General features: G+C 40.4%; 2 protein-coding genes across 2 annotated transcripts; both read right to left on the bottom strand.

Annotated features, from left to right (window-relative positions):
* Positions 1-74: 74 nt before the first annotated feature.
* On the bottom strand, positions 75-4317 carry il12bb (interleukin 12B, b). Its single transcript, XM_023268558.3, has 9 exons — positions 4208-4317; positions 3514-3607; positions 3290-3391; positions 2949-3128; positions 2072-2177; positions 1718-1887; positions 697-857; positions 485-603; positions 75-386 (listed from the first exon to the last, which is right to left on the bottom strand). Exons 2-9 carry the CDS (start codon positions 3605-3607, stop codon positions 359-361), a joined length of 960 nt encoding a protein of 319 aa, XP_023124326.1. The 5' UTR covers positions 4208-4317; the 3' UTR covers positions 75-358.
* Positions 4318-7680: 3363 nt separating this feature from the next.
* On the bottom strand, positions 7681-18032 carry ubtd2 (ubiquitin domain containing 2). Its single transcript, XM_023268545.3, has 3 exons — positions 17866-18032; positions 15090-15326; positions 7681-9299 (listed from the first exon to the last, which is right to left on the bottom strand). The coding sequence occupies exons 1-3, from the start codon at positions 17933-17935 to the stop codon at positions 8788-8790; spliced, it is 819 nt and encodes a 272-aa protein (XP_023124313.1). The 5' UTR covers positions 17936-18032; the 3' UTR covers positions 7681-8787.
* Between the last annotated feature and the right edge of the window lie 3383 nt (positions 18033-21415).

The following is a 21415-nucleotide window of genomic DNA, read 5'->3' as shown; positions in this document are numbered from 1 at the left end:
ACTACAATAAATTACCAACACATTTGAAACACATTCAAGATGACATTAAATAAATACAAAAAAGTGCAATAAAGTGATATGTTCATGCATTTATTATGAAATGTTAAAAAAATATTGCAGAAATAATCCTGCGAAAACGGTAATAAATAAGGGTGTGGATGAAATAGTAATTGATTTGAACCATAGCATGGCAAATATTTATTTTAACGATATACTCTAGCTCCATAGAGACAACTTGAATGATGAATAAATACTGTACAGGTAAAAATGTGGGAAAATTTTAAAAAATAGAATTAAAAAAATAGATTTATCCATCCGTCTTCTCTTCCTTCTTTTTTGGCTACAGGCCGGTGACAGGTTAGCAGCTCACATTGTTTTTGTTCACTCTGGAGACAAGATCAGTTAGAATGTGGTGTTATTTGGAAGAATTCAAAGCTTTTACTCAAACTGCGTCTACAAACTCTGGTGAGAGTAATATACTTACGTGCACTGACTCCAGTGGCTCCAAGGCCCGCTGGTGTGCTTGTCCTGAGCTCGCACACAGAAAACATACCTTCTGGTTTTGATGTTGACCTCATACCTGGTTTGATCAGTGGTGTTGCTCTGCAAAGAAGAAGAGGCCACACATTAAACCTCAAGGAATTTGGCTAAACTGGAAGTAAGCAAATACATTTGAATTTGATGTGCTTAATATACCATTATGAGCGAGTCACTGTGGCAAGAATGTCCACTGTGGACTGCCTTGACTTCGAACTGTAGGCCAAAGAAAGTGCAGGGCTTCTCCCAGGAGTCGGGGTAGTCCCAGCTGAACACCCTCCCATCGCTGAGCTGCAGGTTGGGGAGTTTTGCCGGCCTCACTGGATGGATGGCAGAGGAATAAGATGGAGAAAGGTGGACAAGGAAACAAAACAGACATTGAGGATGAGTTTAAAAGAGCTACAGCCATATCTGAAACAAAACAGAAAGGACTTCAGCTGGATGGAGGAAAAAATGACCTCAAGTGCTTGCAATACAGTTGAGTTGGCTATACTAGAGAAGTATAGGGTGTCCATGAAGTCTCTTTACAATTTTATGAATTTATTAGAAGGGCAGTTGATGTGATATCTTAACCAGGTTTGTTTTATTGTAATCAGTGTTTATTAAAGTTTGTAATCACATTGAAATTGTGTGTTTCAAGTATCCTGTTGGTGAAAGAGGTGCTGTTAAATGAAACCCTAAAAAATGGCTACTCCTCAGACCGCTGGATTGGAAGGGATGGGCCAATTCCTTGGCCACCACGTTCACCAGTTATCACTCCCTTGGACTTCTTTCTATGGGCTTATGTTAAAGATATCGTGTATCGAACAAAGATACGGAACATTACTGACTTGAAGCAAAAGATTTCTGATGCCATTGCCGCCATTGATGAGTCTATGCTACAGCGAACATGGCAAGAAATCGAGTACCATCTTGATGTGCTTCGTGCAATTAATGGTGCCCATATAGAGGTGTATTAAATGAGGTAGAAAAAACTTTAACAACCATCAATTACAATAAAACAAATCTGGTTATGATATTTTATCAACTGCCTTTGTAATAAATTCTTTAAACTGTAAAGAGACTTCATAAATCCTACACCAGTGCCCAGTTTTTCTAGCACTCTTTTTGTTGTACAAAGTAGGCAAAAACCAAGAATGACACACTATTCTCTTGTTGACATAGACATCAAGGTACCTACCAATCTCTCTCAGGTAGAAAGACTTTGTGTAGGCCTCCAGGAGAGAGGAGCTGTAGATGTAAACAGCGAGGGAGATGCGGTGTCGTTCCTCGTTGTATGGACAGTTGGCATCCTGGCAGTGAACCCCTGATCCATCCGCATTCAGTTCACAGGGAATGTTTTCCATATACCTGGATTTAAGACAAGCTGGCTGGTAAAATATTATCTAGAAGAGGACACAGTACCGTCCTGCACCTTACACTGAAGTGTCACCTTATATTTTCAACAAGGTGACTCCAATTAAAATTAGATATCAAATAACGCATCAGTTGCTCTTAATTGAAATTAATGTTATGTGATTTTTGTTGTCCTCACCGTTGTGCCTTTACCAGGAGCACAGCTGCATTGGTTCTGAACTCAGTTCTTGTCCAGGTGCAGTGGAAGGAGCCTTTATAGTTTGGTGCTGAGCAGTGAATGTAACCTGGAGGAACAGAAACACTGTCAGCCCGTCCCTCTCTTCTGATGAACAGTTTATCTAACACTTCTGTGTCTCGGAGCACTTTATCTGAAGGTCTGAAAGATTAGTTGCTGTAAGCAAGGCTAAAAAGAGAGAAGATTTCTGGCTTGATACCAGCCTCTTCACATCACATCCTCAACATTTTGTTCCATTACAGAAAAATGTCTCAGGGCACCTATGAAAACAACGTTTAGACAGATCTTTGTCTTCTACAGCAAATGCTTCAACCTAAGAAAGGAAATCCTTGAAGCAATAGGTTTTGAGTCTTTTTTGAGAACCACCAGCAACAACAATATGTTGATGGGTGTAATAAATAAAGCCAGCCCATTGTGTTAACCTTTGTAAGGTTTGTTTACAGAACAAAGTAACTACATTATTGTTTTACCTTGTTCTCTTTTTTCCTCCTCTTGTACATTTCTTGCAATTATCTTGTTTCTTTCCCTTTTTCCATTCACTTCTCTTCACACCATCACTCCACCTATGGTGATCCTTTCATCCAATTTCTGTTGCCTGGTTTTAAAACACAGCCTTCTACCTTTGTGAATTTTTTACCATCTCATATCCCTCTCCCACCATCATTCTTGCCTCAGCTAATCACTGATATCTATTCCATGCCTGTTCCAGTAAAAGCCTCTTGCCAGGTCCAAATTTTAATCTCTCTGTTTGCCTTCCTCTCAATTATTTCTTCCTCTTCCCCTCTATTCTCGCTTCCCTCTCTGTGACTCTCTTTCATACCTTCTGCGGGTGATTTTTTCTCCAGAATGACACTCTTATCTGGTTGTAGCTGGATCAGGATTATAGTGTGGTTGAGGGCATCTCCATCTGGACTGAAGTGACAAGTGAAGTTTCCTCCTTTCATCTCTTCAACAGAAACAGTGACATGGTTCCCCACCAGAGATGGATTCATCTCCACACCTGAGAACATGTTCAGCATCACAGTAATTCAAAATGTCACAAAATCATTGAGAATATTTGCTATCATATTGTATTATATGGCATACCCAGCATACTAGCACAGACATTTGAAATACTTGTAGTTGTACAAATAGTGTCAGCAGTATTGACAGCTGTATTACCATTTTTCTTCCAAAACACAGGCTGATTCTGGTAAGCTTCTCCGCAGCTCAGAGGAACGTTCACCACGGGTCTCGGACCATGAGGCACTCTCAGGACCACGACTGATTAAACCACAAACAATGAACACACAAAGTGGTTTCAGTCAGTAATTTCATGTATGTGAGATGAAGTAACAATAGAAACAGAGGAAGAATATTCAGCAGAGTTTGAAAGAGATACCAACCATTATCCATTAGAGTCTCAATGACAACTTGCTGGCTGTTGGAGCTGACGCCGCACACTACAGCACACAGGACCAGGAGGAAAAATGCGTGCATCTGTGAGAAATGATGAAAAGTTAGTATGATACAAAGACAGGAACCAAAATAGGAACACATTTAAGGCTTTTACATAAATAGAAGACGGTATATTTGCTTAAATACTAAAGTACGGCTGTGTCTTTTTGCCTTGTGACCCATTAAAATAAAGCAGTTTGAATATGTTTAAAGGTTGCATATGTTTAGAAATGGTGAACAGTTCAGAGTTTTCTCAGTTTTTCTTCACAAAAAATGAGTCAAATTTGCCAGTAATTTGTACAAAAAACACTTTGCGTCACAACGTTCCTCTAATTTTCACCCAACCCCAAATTGACAACCACTACAGTGAAGCATACAAACACCTCTAAAGTGCATTTAAATAATTTTAATACTTGAACAAAAGAAGTTCTGACCATGCTGCAAGAATATGTATTCATGCAAACAGAAAGTTATCAAATTCTTACCACTTCTTGTAGATTTCACCCAGTTTAACAAATTGTTTTTACCAAAAAACTGTCAGTTTCTTTCAGTGAAATACAACCTTGATATACAAGAAACACATACAAACAAACTGTTAAATAAATAATAGATAAAATATAATGAGAGTATAACAGATCTTACCTTGAACACCAGACTTGATTCAGAGTTTTCCTAACTTGATAGCAGATCAAGGAGAAGGCTGTGTGTGATGAGTTTATCTGTCTGAATGCTGCATGCTGCTGCTGCTGTATTTATGTAGACAGAAGCAGAAGGTGAAAATCCCCAACGTGAAGAGGAATTGCCTGGTATATGTGTGTGAGTGTGTGTGTGTGTGTGTGTGTGTGTGTGTGTGTGTGAGTGTGTGTGTGTGTGTGTGTGTGTGAGAGTGTGTGTGTGTGTGTGTTTGAGCAAATAGTGTGCATGTGTACCTGAGAATGTCAGTGCTGATGACATAAAATCAAGAGCTGGTTCTGCAGTTGGAAAGACCAAAGGACAAGTGAAGTAAGTATGAATCAGGGAAACTGAATAGTATTTCTTCATCAATCACACATTCTTCCATTTGACACTTGATCATCTTTTGTGGTCAGCTCGGTTTGCTCAGTCATGAGGAAGATGACAAATACTAAGAGCAAATGAACAATTTTTATGATCCAATATTCTACATGGAATTAGATGTGTGGTTATGCAGCTGCATTGACCACTGTGGGGGGAAGTGAGGAAAACATGAGGGAGAAACCTTCAGGAACGGGAACTGAAAAGTGTCTGTGCATGACAATGTACGATGGTGTGTAGTTCTGTTTCACTGAAAGTTGAGCAGGTATACTGGAGAATAGTCATGGGACTTCTTAGGAACAACAACAAGAAAGCAAAAGTTTCGGTGATGATCCTCAGCAGAGGTGATAAAAAAGAACATAGTGGTCAGGATGAAGTAAAAAAAAGCTAAATCAGTTCTAAATGAACAATTGAATGCAGGGACTGCTGGGCACACAGGCCTTTGACAATGTAAATATAACCACAAAGAGCACACTTCGGGAAGTTTCTTGTGTAGATTGTGATGATTTATGGAGGAGTTTCCATTTTTACAACAGCTACCATTTAATTATGCCAGTGTGGGTCTGTGTGTAATGAAAGCCTGCAAACCATTTCCTATAAGCACAACGGTGCACTGCGCCTGTGAAAAAAAGGTAATAGATGACTATTACAGGTACTCTGTGGTTTCAGAGAAAAAGACCTTTGTATAGAATCCTTTTTCAATGCTAAGGTACTCAGAATGAAAGCACAATTTCATTGCTTCTCTGCACGCACTTTGACACCACACTCTTGTCCAAAAATATATTGTACAAGACAGCTATCTGTCAGCACACAATTTTTGTGTGTATGGCCACACGTATGTAAATTTTTTTTAGATCCTGATCTTGATCAGGTGTGATGATGAGAGGTATTTCCCAAAAAAGGCCATTCTCTTTTTTCTGCTTCTTATGTGGACTGAAGATTTAATACCACACTGACCTTATATGAGATCCTCTTTCCCTCTACCTGTACCTCGTGCATGGTGTGACCTTTCATGCTTTATATTATTCAACTATGTCATTACCTCTCCTACTTCCTCCTCTGTGCTTGAGTGGTTAGGCTACGTGAGCTACAGACAGGTAAATTGTTACCCGGCAGGCAGGTTTAGATTCCTTCCTCATCCCGTCGATGGCTGAGTGACGTTTCTTTATTTGCTCTGTGGCCTAGAATGCCAGTTGGCAGCACTTCTTTCAACTACAATACTTACAGTGGCTTCTTCTCTCTTGGTCTCTTTGCATCATTGTGCTTTTTCATGGAATTTTTCATGTTCCGACTGGCTGGAATGAGAAGATTGAAGATAAGGAGGTTGAAATGAGAAATGGGGCAAGTCACAGGAAAATGAAGCCAATATTGTTTCATTGCCAGAAATGGAACTCAATTTCTACATCAGATATTAATAATGAATATTAACTTATCATGGATTTATCAGCTCATTTCTTTTCTGAGATTGATAGCACTAATGTGCTGGACTCTAACTATGAAACTGGAGCCTGGAGGTGATTAGATTAGCACTGGAACTATCCAGCAGTATAAAAGAACTGAACTACCTGCATCTTTGAAGCTAAACGCTTTCTTTGAAAGTATTTCTTTGCAACTCAGTGACTTTATTGTCTGATAATGCCAAGAATCCAGGAAATATTTCAAGCACAAGTTCACACAATAAACACCAGTGAAACCACAACATGCTGTTTTAACATGATACAGTGCGAATTAAACAATATATATGTTAATTATTGAGCTTTAGAGGAGGTGGTGCTCCTATATTTTTTCTATTTTTAATACTTTTGGACAAAGACAGACTAGCTGTTTACTCTAAATCTAGCCTTTATCGGAAGCAATGCCATCCGCCTGCTTACTATTGCTTCACATTTAGTGTACAGACACCAGAGTGGTATCGATCCTGCCATGAACCCTTGACAAGAAAGTGAGAAGGAAAACTTCCCACAGTGACTAGTGTTCCTTTAAATCTTCATGTGGCCACAAAACAATAGTGAGAGGTGATGCGTTTCTCTGCTCTGAGGTTTTGCCTCAGGGGGGAATTGTAGTCATAATTGTAATGACACCACTACAACTTACAGCCCGAAATAGCAGAAGTATCATGAAAAGAGTAATTCTGCAATGTGTAGGGGGAAAAATATTTTAAATACATCCAGGGAAGCGTGGATAGGTAATTATGTCCTAAAATGGGACAAAATATTTCAGTTAGATAACACATAATTACTAGTGTATTTACAAAGATTAGGACATTGTAAACAAGTTTAGTATTTTCAGTTGTTGAGGAAAGTTGAAATTTAATATATTTGAGATGCCTTTTTTTGTTTTTAAATTTGATGATTATGGTTTATAAATCATAAAAGTGGACAACAGTCAAGTTCTTTTTCTCCTCAGCCCAGGGAAGATTTTCTGACATGTGGTTCAGGAATAGCTTGACATTTGGAATCTGACAGTTGTAGCTCCCTTCCTGACGCCACCTTCTGTCCACTCCTTGCGAAGCTCTCCCAAGTTCTTGAATCAACTTTTCTTGACAATACTCTCAAGGTTACAATCATCCCTGTTACTTGTGCAGCTTTTCTTACCACGTTTCCCTTCCAGTCAACTTTCCATTAACATGCTTTGATACAGCCTGTTTAGCAGTGACCTATTGTGGCCTTCTCTCCACTGTCCATGATTGTCTTCTGGACAGCTTTCAAGTTAGTAGTCTTACTCATGATTGTGGTAGCATGCACTGAAGAAAACTGAGAGTGAAACAATATTTATACCACTGAAATGTTAATTTACTGAAACTCAAAATGACATATTCTAATATTTTGAGATCTGGGATTTCTGATTTTCATGGTACTATAATCCACAACCATCACTATGATCCAATGTGCAATGAACCCCAAACTTTCAGCCTTTTTAGCAATTCTTAGCCATAAATTTGCACTAAAACCCTGCGACAAAATGTAAATCACAAGCAAGCGAACATATTAAAACATACTGATGTTCTTTTACTCCAAAAAATTAAAAAAAATATGAAATGACACAAAGCAAACACCCAGAGATCGAGGAATATAAACAATGACCAATTTTAATTAAAAACATTCTATATTTAATCAAAATATGCAACTGTGTTTCTGATGTCCATCCTTTTGCCACATGAATAAGTGTGGTTGTGTCTTGATCACATATGAACATCCGCACTCGCACTTACTCACACCCATTCACACACACACACACACACACACACACGCACACACGCACACACGCACACACGCACACACGCACACACACACACACACACACACACACACACACACACAGGCTGACTACATTATGTTTATTACATGATTAATCTGATTGTTTGTGAAGCAGAGTGAAATAAAGTATCTAATCCAGCAGCAGCTTGGTAAAACATCCAGTCATGCCCCCTGACTGCAACCTCTTGACAAAAGAGAGGACACATCTGTTTGCTAACTATCAATACCAAACTACTGAATACAGCTGTTAGTGTACTGATTTAATCCCCTGACTTAAAGTGTTGTTGATTCGATTCACATGGAGTGACACAAATGCCTGAATGATTGTTAAACTATCATTTTTGTGAACTGTCTGATTTGAAAATGTACGTATAACCCTGTAGCCTTATAAACTGAATTCTTTCTGCTGACCCAGCTTCACCAGAGAGCAGAACTTGAATGGAAACTGAAACACAGAAACATTCAAACATCAGTGTTGCTAAGAAAACCCTTTTATACCATCTGACAAAGTTCTCTTTTTGTTGTTTGGTTTCCATAGGAACAGTTAAAAAGACTTCAAAAAGGTCAAAATTTCAACGTGTAAAACCAAAAGAAAGAGTCTTTTTCTCAATTCAAGAGTCCTTATGCTCCGGCAGACGGCCAACCTCTGCCCCAAACACAACCATTCTCAGCAAAAATAACTGAGGAGAAGAAGAAGAAGAAGAAGGAAAAGAAGAAGGAGAAGAAGAAGAAGAAGGAAAAGGAAAAGAAGAAGAAGAAGAAGGAGAAGGAGAAGAAGAAGGAGAAGAAGAAGAAGAAGGAGAAGAAGAAGAAGAAGAAGGAGAAGAAGAATTTTTTTCCTTATTTGTCCCTTGTTGTCCTCTTTTAATACTGCCAGGCCTCTAATATGCCCAGCTCCAGGTTGCCAGGTTTTTAATTCTCCACCGGTGTGGGCTCTTGTGGCAGTGCAGCCACTCCTTCCACTGACCCAGGACCAGCTGCCTCTGGTGTATGTCCTGGTGTTGTTACAGGCTCTGGCGGTGGACGCTGGCTGAGGATGACCTGCACTACATAGTCCCTGGAGATGTTGAGCTGGTCCAAGCGCAGTCTGTCTGTCAGTGGCCGACCTGAGAAAAACCAGCGTTGAGTGGTGGCAGGGACGCCTTCTTGACTTTGCAGACGACGCTTCATCATGCCCACCGTGTCCGTGGATCGGACTGTGAGCCGGAGGTCGCGACCCGTGGAGAGCCGGAGCCGAAGCTGACAATCCCCCCCTGAGCCGGGGTCGCTGGCGCTGCCCGAGGACGGGTCTGCGGCCCCAGAGTCTGGATCTGAACCGTCGGGCTCATCGGAGCGCTCTTCAATCATGTTGACGGGAGGAGAGAGGCAGTAGACTGGCAGCTGGTATCGATTCCCCAGTTCATCGTAGCATTCGGTCAAAGCTCCTGAAAGAATTAGAAAGAAAAAAAAAGTTAGAGAATTTCAACATTAGCCCATGAGATGTTTGAGTCTATTTTAAACCAGAAATTTAAACCAAATAAATAATAAAAAGTGAAGTGAAACATTGCCAAGAGACTTCAGGACTGAACTTGTAATGATCTACTCTATTTTCCATATCTTTTGTATAAAGATACTCACTTTTTGCATTGTATGAGGTATTATGGAACTCATGTACATATACCAGAAGCCATAAACCATCATCTACAACCACTTATAGTCATTCAAATACCAACATAAATGGAACTGGCAGCATCCACAAGTGTACTGAGGACAGTAGGTAAATGATGAACTGGGATGTCAGTGACTAATATGAACTACTGAGTAATTTCAAAACTTCCATTAACTTCTTCACTCTTCAGTGGAGCTGGAGATTTTTTCCCCCCACATTTATGTTGTTTTTAAATAAATGTGTTGTTTTCTATATTTTCACTATTGCAATCACAAAGTGAAAGACAAATACTCACTATATTTTTCCCTTTAACAAAGCCAAAACTCGACCTACAATTCACATTTCACTTTAATAAGGTGAAATGGGAAAATGAAAATCAAAATGAAAGCAGGAGAAAAGGGAATGCCATAAGTTGGAGTAATACAGAAGAAAACATTATGTCACTGCTGCCCAACTGTGATTCAGGCACTGAGAGCAAAGGGGGGGAAATTAGATGGAGTGAAGAAGTCCTGTTATTCCACTAACAGAAACTTAATACAAAATTATTTGCAAGGGGGGAGACCCCTCAGGGGTCCTCAGGGGGATTTCAGGCAGACAATAATTTAATGTGCCTACTTTTTGTACCTGATAACATGAAGTCATTGTATTGTAGTAATGTTGTTTTTTTATTGCAAGTTTGCCTGCCTTGGATTTTAATTCCCAAGAGTATTATACAATTAAGAAAATAGTCCATAAACAGCCAAATCCCCCCCAAAGTTTATCTTTTCAATCGTTTTTAAAAGACAGCACTGATCTTGCCCTTCAGCCATTCAAAGAATTAGAATCAAATAATTAAAGACACGAGTGAAAACTCCCCCTGCAAAAGCCCACCTCTCTGTGTTTTATTGTAAATAGCATTTGAAAAGGTCATCGAGCCGCTCTCGTGTTGTTTTATGACTTAAACTGAGGCGCGAGCCCCCGAGAGACACTGAGAGTGTTGTGGTAACGGAGACTGAGATGAGTCAGCAGAAGCCCACAGGATGTTGCTCTCTGCTCTCTGGATGACAGCTGCTGTGGTCAAGGTGAAGAAGACATTACAACACTCGGCCTCAGGAAACACTCGCCAGAGTGAAGGCAGAAACAGAGAGCTACACTCAGTGTTAATCAGCTATGTAGTAATGTGGAAAACAAGTGTATAGTAGACTGTAACACCTACAAACCACTTGAGAAGAACTACAATAATTACTTCAACCCAATAACAACACACTTCAATCCATATTGTGAGGAAGCTTTAAAGAATATCTGGTTAAGCTCTTTTAGTGCATGCAACCAACCTGACATTACCTAAACATGTTTTGTTCAAATAAATCTTGAACTCAGTGAAGCTTCTACTGCATTCAAGCCTCTTTAGATCTGGCTGATTGGAGTGCCACAAACACAAATACCTGATAAATGTTAACCATACTTCACTGACAACGTATAAACATGATTCAGATCCTAATCTCTCTGACTGAACATCTCACTTTGCTTTTCTTTCCTCTCCAGCTGGTCCCAACTCAGTGTTTATCTTTCAGCTGCAGACTGCTAATGGATTCCAGGTGGTGCTAATGTTGTTGGGTGTGGGATTTCATTAAAGCACAAGAGTTCAGATTGAAAAAAAAAACAAGACAAAACAACATCCCCGCACGGACCGATCAGCCTTGCACCAAATTTATAATATTCAATTTTACCATCAAAACAAGAAAACAGTTGTCTGCATTAAAAATTCATTGTTGCTGAAGCTGTGTTTTTGCCCCCAAACTTGGCTTGGCTGGCTGCAAACATGAGGCATGTAGTGACGTGAATCAGTGACGTTCTATTTCGGTGCAGGCTGAATATTGACCAACAAATGGCTTCCATTTTAGGCGTCACAGAGCTGCTCTCGACGACCACAAAGTTGGCCTACAGTCTTACTTCATACGGTGAAAAAAAGAGCCCATCAGTTGATGCATCTCTTAATGAACAGAGTGAAAAGTCTCCATTATGAATTGAATGGGGGTTTGGAGAAGCCTTCAAAACTCAGCTCCATTTCTTGAATGGCACCAATAAAGTCTCGACTAGTAATGGAGGCAATTCAAGCTTTTAAACCATTTTAGAGGATCATTGACTTGTCTCAGTGACCTGACATTTCCCACCATGATAAGGATGCCTCTCTGTCAGACCATCTGTCCACCACTTTAGTCTGAATTGAAATATCAACAACTACTGAAGAGATTGCCATTAAACGGATCCTACTGACTTTGGTGATCCCGAATGTTTATCTAGTGCCACAGTAGAGTTCACATTTGTAGGTTTGAGTGAAATCTCTTGTCTTAGTTATTGAATAAATTGCCACAAATGATTTCCAGATATTTTGTTCCTGTCATAACGAATTCTAAACCTCTTGAGAGAAAGCATGGCCTTTTCCAATGATTATCATCCCAAATAGGTGTAAAACTAAAGACACGGCCATTAGCTTTAGCTGTACTGTCTGTTTGGGGCCAATTGGCATGTTCAAAGTAGTAACCACTACACTTTTTAAGTGTTAGATTGTTAGCCTGGTTGTTGTGAACAGCATGCAGATGTTAGCTATTAGCGCAAAGCACCTCTATGGACAAGTACAACCTCAGAGATTTGCTAGAATGACTGTTGACTCTTGTAGTAGCATTCTGTTTGTTGCAGACCAAGACTGGTGGCATGACATTATAGATAAGTTCGGTCCACAAGATCCATGTTGTTTCCAATGGAATCTAACCTTGAATACGGGGAATTAACCTCCATATTAATCTCTAACTACAGCTGGTAAGTGCTGAATCAAATGTGATGAGAGTATCTCTAAGTTCTGCACAGCTGGCAACTGATTCATCGGCCGGTTACTGTGTGCAGCTCACATCTTTTTTCAATTGGCTGAAGTGGTGGACCAAGGCCAAAAGTGCATTGCTGAACAATCAAGTGAAATATGAACAGTGGAAGCAAAAAAGAAGGCAACAGAATATCCAGAATGAGTCTGGGCAATCTGGAATCAAACCTTATCTTAACTTCGAAATGCAAAAATGGAGAGGCATAAAGTAATAAGTGGTGAAAATGTTCACGTGATCTGGCTGCTCTTTGGACTGCAGTGCTGGATGATTGAAACGGTGATGTCAGGTCTGGGGAATCCACAGCTGCAGCCCAGCGGGATCTGATCTGACCTCGCCAAACTACTGAGAGGAACGGAGCAGGACAAGATACTGCCAATACTCCGGGAAAAGCCTGTCACTGATATCCTCTATACCACTCAGGAATTTGAGATTTAGCGTACCTGTTGGCCCACCAGCAAAATAATTCTGCCAACTTCTGGTTTGCGGAAGCATGAAAAGGCGTATTACAGAAAATAAATGGGAATACAAAGAACTGACTTCAAATATAGAAAATCCATGATGCTGTGCCAGTGGTATAAAGGATAACAGCTATAATGACAATTTGCTCAATCAGTTTAGGGCATTTACGTTCACCAACACAGAAGAAAATACACACTATTACACCGTTATATTAAAGCCTGGGGAGACTGGTGAAAGTGAAAACAGCGTTTAGGACAACACACAACACTGTCCAATTCTCACAAGACAACATCTTAAGAAGAAAAAAAAGAGAACCTTTCCTTTTCTCAGTCAGGACAATATGACTGAGGTTACATGAATTCAGAATAATAAGGAATGACGCAAGTCCACGAATAAAGCGCCTGCTCAAGCAGCTGATAATTACTGTGTGAACTTGGAGTGGAGCTTTCACAATCAGAGTCATGTCGATTTTATAGATTTGTTCAATGTGTATGCTCTCAAGTGTGTTTTTGTATTTTTTCTATATTTACGTGATTGATTACTTCATTAAGTTCTACTTTCGCAACACCAAGAATCCACCCCCTTTTCATTTATTATTTTTTGATTCCTTCTCCTGTATACACTGCCTAATAGCTAAAGCTGAAATGTGGCCATTGAGATTCGCTTAGAAGTTCTTTAACTCCTATTAACAGCAGGCTGAATAATGTAGATGGTAGTAATAAGGTCCATATTCACGAAAAAGTCAATTATACTGTGACATAGCAAAACGGACAGCGCCTCTTGCCTCACCGACAGAAATTCATAGAAATGTACAGCAAAGTTTACTTCCTTTTTATGAAAATTAAACATCAGATGATGTTTGTAACTCAAAGACACTTCCTCGGGAAGCTTGACTACATCCTTTAGGTTCTCAATTCCAACTATGTTGACCGACTAAATTACAATGAAAGTTGCTGTCTGTGAACGCCAGCACGATTTTTGCATTTCTTATCGAAGCAATACGAAGTCTTCCTACACCAGTCTTTGTCACGAGGTTCATTTTTAAACTAGAGCAACAAGGAGGCTGTTCTTGAACTTTCACCAAAATCAGTGAATACATCTGAGATGAAAATTAAGTCCTTTTCAGACATGGACAATGCCACATTGCTGGTTTCATCAATGGGTTGTAAAAACAGCATTCTGTCATTCAGACAGGTCACTAATGTTAACGTTCCTCACCGTTTCATTCAGACATATGAAGGAAAGAGCCACAGTACATGCATGATATTTGTCATACACACAAGATTGGATGGTACATCAGGTGACATAATGCATTAGAACGCACTAATAAATCCTCTATGTAACATATGATGTAACTGCAGCTTATGTACTGTGACTCTGTGTGACAGCTCACCTGTATGAAGTGAAGGAAGGAACACAGTGTGACTTGCTGTCAGATCCTGATCGATCCAGTCTCCATGTCAGAGATAATTTATGGTAATAAGTAATTAATGAAGTTATCATTGTTGCTCTGGGTGCATAAATATGTGCTACTCTGCTGCTTTTGAGAGACTCATGCATTGTGTTGCAGTATGATGCTGCAGGTATGTGAGAAACTCAAAGGAAAAACCTCTACAGGTAGAAGCAACAAACTAAAAATCAGCTCTGTTAATGATTTTGGCAGGCTAAATGTGTATGAGTATGTTGCTTGTGTATCTGTTAACATGACGGCATGCGGCTCAAATTTACTCCGCAGTTAAGAAAGGTGACACCAAAATCCTACTCGATCTGATGTGAGTGAGATTGCTGTTATGACCTTTACGGAAAAAGCGACCAGGGTTCTCATTCAGACATGAAGCCAAAGTATTCAGATGCCATCAGGTTACAGGAAAGGAGTGCATTTCTGAAAGGACTGTTTAGAATCAATCTGAAGACCACAGCTTGGGCTTCCTTGAGCGATTTTACCAGAATTCACATTTTTGCTCGAAATTTTTTCCAACTGTTTTTCATTTCCCTTCCATTACTGTATTTTCAAGTTTCTAACCAAACTCGGTAAAAAAAAACCACAAGATTGCAGCCTTTCATAGAGGCTAAAAACCTGCTGTAATGTCCTACATTACAGACTTTTTTCATGGCAGACCCTTTGTCTTGTCATTCCAGGAGAAGGACAGATGAAAGCAATTTCATCGAGTGCCCCTCGTGTGTCTAAATTTCCAGAGAGAAAAACAATAACCGTGATGTATCAGCTGCACTGTAGAAATGTGTGTTACCATGCGGCAGTGTGATGCTGGCCCCGTCGAGGATGGCCTGAGCCAGCAGGTGGTCATTGCTCTCAAAGGCGCTGGCCGCAGCCCGCAGCGCATCCCAGATCTCCTTCCGGCCCTCGAATGCTGGCGCCGTATCCCAGAACTCATCTCTCTTGCTGCGCAGCTGCCCCTCAGTCATCGGGTAGTCACTTTTCCATTTAGGCCGCTCTCTCTTCAGGGGCTGGTTACGCCCTAGAGCCACTGGGAGGGATGGAGACAGAGAGAGAGAAAGACAGAAAGGAAAGGGAGGATATGGAGAGAACAGAAAGAGAGGAAAACAGGATGATGGAAGGTAAAGGGACCCGAAGGAAAGATAGAAAATGACTCAAAGGGATTTAGAGAGGGTGGAGTGAATAGGAGGAGGTGATGAAAGAAAAGTGGGAATAAATAGAGGAAGAACAGAGAGGGAAGTAAGAGGGAAAAGAAGGTGTAATAGGAATTACCAACATGAGGAAAGAAGAAAAACAAAGGCAAATGGGGATGTAGGAAAGAGACAGTAGACAGATGTGGGATAGAGGATAACAAAGGAAGACAGTAAAGGTGGGGAATGCACAGGATGATAAAAATGAGAAGTAGAGATTGAGAATGAGGAAAAAAAGAGCGTGACAACTGTTAGGATTCATGCGACACAATGCAACAGTCTCTTAAGCTTGCTTGGACACACAACTAAGCTCAGATGACAGATTAAACATGGGCCAACACCACAACATGATATGGAGCTTGCACACACACACTGAGCAGAACTGAAGCTGGAATTGTTGTGTTACTAAACCCAGCTAAAAGGTTACGGTTATAGCATCGAACAGTGCTCCATCTGCAGCAGAATGGCTGATGAATAACACCATCTGGATCGCCACCGAAGGGGACGGCAGGTACAGGACAGCGTGTAGATGTGTGTGGGTTTGCAACGCAGGAGGAGGAGGATGACGGATCAAGGTGTTGAGTTACACCTGCTGCTGGTACACATGTAGTCTGATGATCACATGGCAAAGTCTGATAACACTAACCTTCAACTGACTGTTTGGAGTAAATAAGACCTCCAACTGTCACGCTGTTTATACTTTATCCATATTCAGTTGCATATATTATCATAATGCAGAAGTTACACACTGATAAAGCATGTATTCTGTTTAAAAATGGCTTATAAATCATTTGTATTGTGGGTCGATGAGGGCCTCAATCGACAAACTAGGATGAGACCAAACTTTACTGTTGCCTGAAGGGGGATTAGTCCTATTTGAAACACTCTGAAGAAACAAAACACCATTTTAACACTGCATTAATTCAGTTTCCAGCTACACCTGACTGAATTCCTGCATGTATGTCAACTTGTCCGCTTGACTGTGCATTCATACTTCTGCGCTAGCCTACTTTCCAGTTCACCGGTCTGCCAATAATTCACTAATATAATCTTAAACAATAGCCTACTTGACTGCCATTCAGTGACTTCCATAAATCCTGAAGGATTTAAATGGGCCAGAGTGTGTTAAAAGTTTACTAAGTATATCATCACGCTCAAATTAGGTAAACCCGGTTATGGCATCTGCTTTAGTAAGGCATAATTTACATGTATTTAGGTCTAATTGTCTTGTCGCTGCCATCATCACCAGGAGATGTCAAATCACAGCTGCTTGTGTGCATCTGTTGTAACGCTAAACGCTTAACAAATATTTACTATTTATGTGACATGTAGTCAGGTGGTGCTCAGTCTCCACCTCCACACCCAGCAGGATCTTTCAGTTTGTAATTAAAATAACTAACTGGATCCAATCTGTTTCCAGACACACCTGGAAACTTCAGTGCAAAGTTTACACCTGAGATTGAAAAAGATAAAAATACTGAAGCACCAGTTTGTTAGTGTCTCCACTGCAATGCTGTTTCAACTCATCAGATTTAGTGCAACATTTGCTAGTTTTAACACCCATGCACCCAAGAAAATACACTTTTTAAATCATATTTTCATCCACAAAGCTCCCTCGGTGTACTGCTTCAGCTACCATGCCTCATAACCTTAGGCACACTGCATGCAAGGCTGTTTATAGCTCAATAAATACAATAAACCTAATCTGCTGCAGTCTTCTGTGTTGTGTTTATGCTCAGTGGTGCTTGTTGTTTCCAGGCCTTGCTCACAAAACAATAACAAAAAAAAGAAAAAACAAAAAAACACCACTTCCTTGACCATAAAGCTGCAGCACTCTAAGTTTTGACACCTCCTTCACTCTCTCCAGGAGCAAACACTTTCACCCAAACAGTGTAGAAAAACTAAAGAACAGCCATAAGTGCAGCATGCATTGGGCTGGCAGTGTCTTTAAGTTGTGCAGACAGTCGGGGGCACAATTCAAATCACACTAAATCACTCTTGTGCGCTCCCTTGCATGCCATTGCTGTCTGTGACCCATATTTGTTATGCAGAAAAGCTAGCAAGCTAACTAGCTGCCGTTTTAGCCGGCTAGCTCAGTCAACAGCCAAAGAACAAAGGGAGGCAGCGTCGCACACTAAATATCCCCCAGTTTGGAAAGTAAGCGGGCAGACGAGGCGTCGTTTCTCGCGTCGAGGCCCGCTGTGTGGAGGCAGAGAGCCGGCGGGGGCTGCTGGGTCCGTCTCCGGCTCCGTCTGGCTCGGGTAGAGAGGGGAAGGGAAGGAGACCTCCAGCCAGGACAACATGCAGAAAGCCTGCAGGAAGCCCCCCTCAAAGGAAAAAAAAATAACAAAGAAGCCAAGCCACTAAAAGATAAGTTACCTCCAGTGCCGTCCGAGTTCTCGTTTAAGCTGCCTGAAGAGTCGTGGTGGCTCCCGACACAGCCACCCATGGATGTTTCGGCGGAGCAGCCCGGGCTAGGTAGCTCACCCCCCGGCCCACAGCTAGAGCTACATCCACTACCCCCCTCTCTCTCTCTCGTTTTTTCTCTCTCTTCCCCCCTCCCCTCTTTCCTTCCTCCTCTCTCTTTCCTTCCTCCCGTCCTTTCCTCTCTCCTCCTTCCTCCCTCCTCCTCCTCCTCCTCCTCCTCTCAGCTGTGACGAGGCGCAGCGGGCATCAGCTTCTTCATCTGCGGGGAGGCGGAGAGAGGACGGCGAGCAGGGGTCCGCAAGGTGACCGGGGAGAGGCAGAACAAAGGAGAAGTGCACTGTGTGGGGAGGACAAAGTGAAGATGCTTTCTGTGGGGCATCAGATGTTTGCTCCATAGTTTACTGATGATGCTGATGCATTCTGACACATCTGCTGTCATGTTTGGTGAGAAGCTGTTTTCTGTCCTGATGAAGAAACATCAAAACACTGATCCTTGAATGTCAGAGAGGCCTCCTGCTGCTAATGCTGACCTCAGTGACTCACACTCACTTTAACCAACAAGCTATTCTATTCTAGTCTATTCTAGTCTAGTCTAGTCTAGTCTAGTCTTGCATACTCGGGTTTCAGTGGACTGTTGTTTCAAACAATGGCAAAATTGTAATTTCACAATGTAGAATGAAATGCAAGCATCTGTCTGTCTATTCTATTCTATTCTATTCTATTTTCTTGCACATAAGACAGTTTTAGTAGCACATGAAACACACAATTTGGATACATTACTTGCAGATAAAGTCGATTTTACAATGTAGAACAATTGCATTTTGTGTGCTATTCCATTCTAATCTAGTCTATTCTAGTCTAGTCCTGCACAGTTGGGGTTTCAGTAGACTGGTGTTTCAAACAAGGGGAAAATTCTAATTTCACAATGTAGAATGAAATGCAAGCATCTGTCTGTCTATTCTATTCTATTCTATTCTATTCTATTCTATTCTATTCTATTCTATTCTATTCTCTTGAGCATAAGGCAGTTTTAGTAGCACATGAACCACACCATTTGGATACATTACTTAAAGATAAATTGGATTTTACAGTGTAGAACAATTGCATTTTGTGTTCTATTCTATTCTATTCTATTCTATTCTATTCTATTCTATTCTATTCTATTCTATTCTATTCTATTCTATTCTATTCTATTCTATTCTAGTCTAGTCTATGAAACAAAAACTGTTTATAGAATTTGGGTTTTATTTCAAACAATGACAACTTTCTGATGTTACAGTGTAGAATGAAATGTTCGTGTTTTTCTATTCTATTCTATTGTGCATAAGGCAGTTTTAGTAGCACATGAGCCACACAATTTGGATACATTACTTGCAGACAAATTAGATTTTTTAATGTAGAACAATTGCATTTTGTGTTTTATTCTATTCTATTCTATTCAAATTATTCTGTTTTAGTATTGGAGAAGTTAATCCATTTTTTTGTTTCAAACAAGAACAAATTTCAGGTTTAACAATGTAGAATGAAATGTTAGTATAGTGTCGTATTCTATTCTATTCTATTCTATTCTATTCTATTCTATTCTATTCTAGACAGTGTTTCAAACTCTTGCCTTCTCTACTCTTTGCACCAGAACTCCTGCCTGGTCACTATCTTTAGGACTCCCCTAAAGAGACTTGAGTGTAACTTGACACACCGTCACACACAAATGCACATTCACACACACACTCACTCATGTGCTTGTTACCACACACACACACACACACACACACACACACACACACACACACACACACACACACACACACACAATAGCAACAAGATAGCAAGGGTAATTTTATAACAAAGCTGTCTGGAATTACAATTATTTCCCATTGCTAGGAACTGAAAGAAGATGTTCATGCGGGAGAGAGCTTACTTGGAAACACTCTTCTGACTGTGTGCATGACATGAATGACGTAATGTGATGTAACAAGTTACCGAGAACACACTTGACATGCCGCTGCTTTTCCCTGTGATCACGCTCACAGCAGGAGAATCAGCAGGATCTTCTCTACTTCCTTCTACATGTAGACACATATTCATGACGCAAATAATTGTACACTGCCTTTCACACTGACATGTTTCACTCAGGGTGGCGCTGCGGTGTGTTGATCAAAGTGATTTCATAGGGAATGTTGCTGTTTCAGGGAGCAAGCTGTGAGTTTAAGTAGAGATTGCTGACATCTCACAGAATCTTAAACTCACATCAAGGTTAAAAAGGAAACTTAAAACATCACGGCATTCTGTGGAATTGAATGAAAGTGTTTGAGCTATAGTGTTGTTAAAAGCCTCACTGAGCTGTGACATATTACAGCCTGCTCAAGGCAAGAGTAAGCTGTTGACTTCATGAATCATGTTGCAAGTCAATTTCTGAGAACTACAGTGACCTCTAGTGACATTGTTTTATCCGGCAACAGGATTAAATTTGTTAAAGTGGCAAATGCATTTAATGTTTAAAGTGTAGTTCAGGTGTTTTGTTGAGTTTAATAGTTTAATGACAGTTAAAAGACACACAGAGAGGAAATATCTGTATAAAATACAACAGTATTACAGCACTGAAATATAATTGAATGACATATGACACAGATATTGTGTTGTTTCAAATCAGACATAATGATGGTTGAAGATCCCCGTCTGTCTCTTTGTGCGCATACACCAAATTACAGTAATTATCATCACTGCTAGGCAGAAGTAAAAGACAAAGGCTTTCACAATGCCAAAAAAATGCATTTGTATAATTTAAGTTTATACTTTTAGTTTTTCTTATGAGATGTGGACACTTTTTCCTGAATTATGAAGCTGTTTTTCATGTCTTTTGCTGCTCATTGTTTTTTGTCTTTAATTTTAGTCTGCTTGTACCTCACTCAGTCAGAAGATGGTGCTGGAGAGATTGAACTTGAACTGCAGACGGAGGTGTCCTTCTTAGATCAAAATATCGTGTGTGTGTGTGTGTGTGTGTGTGCGTGTGCGTGTGCGTGTGCGTGTGCGTGTGCGTGTGCGTGTGCGTGTGCGTGTGTGACACAGAGTCAGACAGAAACACACTGACATGGCTTTTATTTTAGTGCATGATGGAAGCTAAAAGGTCAGTAGCTTACATAAGTGCCGTAATTAATGACTTTCAACTGCACTTTTTGGAAGAGAATAAAATTCATTAAACCTGCCAGACTGCTGCAGTAGGTACATTAAGGCAGACGGCACCATCCACACCTCCTGTTTCTAGGACTTTGTGTTTAATGTCGACCAACCGCTGCAACGTTTTTGTCAATATAGCTGACCTGACTCACATAATCAAACCAGATTAGGAAAAAAGAAAATACGGATGTGATTTCATATTTTGTGAAAAAAAATGACATGTTGCTTGCAAACGTGAAAGCTGCAAATTGCAAATAGGCGCTGTGGTTGTTCACTCTAACCCCTGAGGTAGTAATTGTTTGAGCCAGGCTTCAGTCTGCAGGTTGAC

The sequence above is a fragment of the Amphiprion ocellaris genome, chromosome 14, assembly GCF_022539595.1.
Source record: "Amphiprion ocellaris isolate individual 3 ecotype Okinawa chromosome 14, ASM2253959v1, whole genome shotgun sequence".
NCBI classification, from domain to species: Eukaryota; Metazoa; Chordata; class Actinopteri; family Pomacentridae; genus Amphiprion; species Amphiprion ocellaris.
The sequence above is the reverse complement of the archived record's forward strand: the minus strand, read 5'-3'. Positions and strand labels throughout refer to the sequence as shown.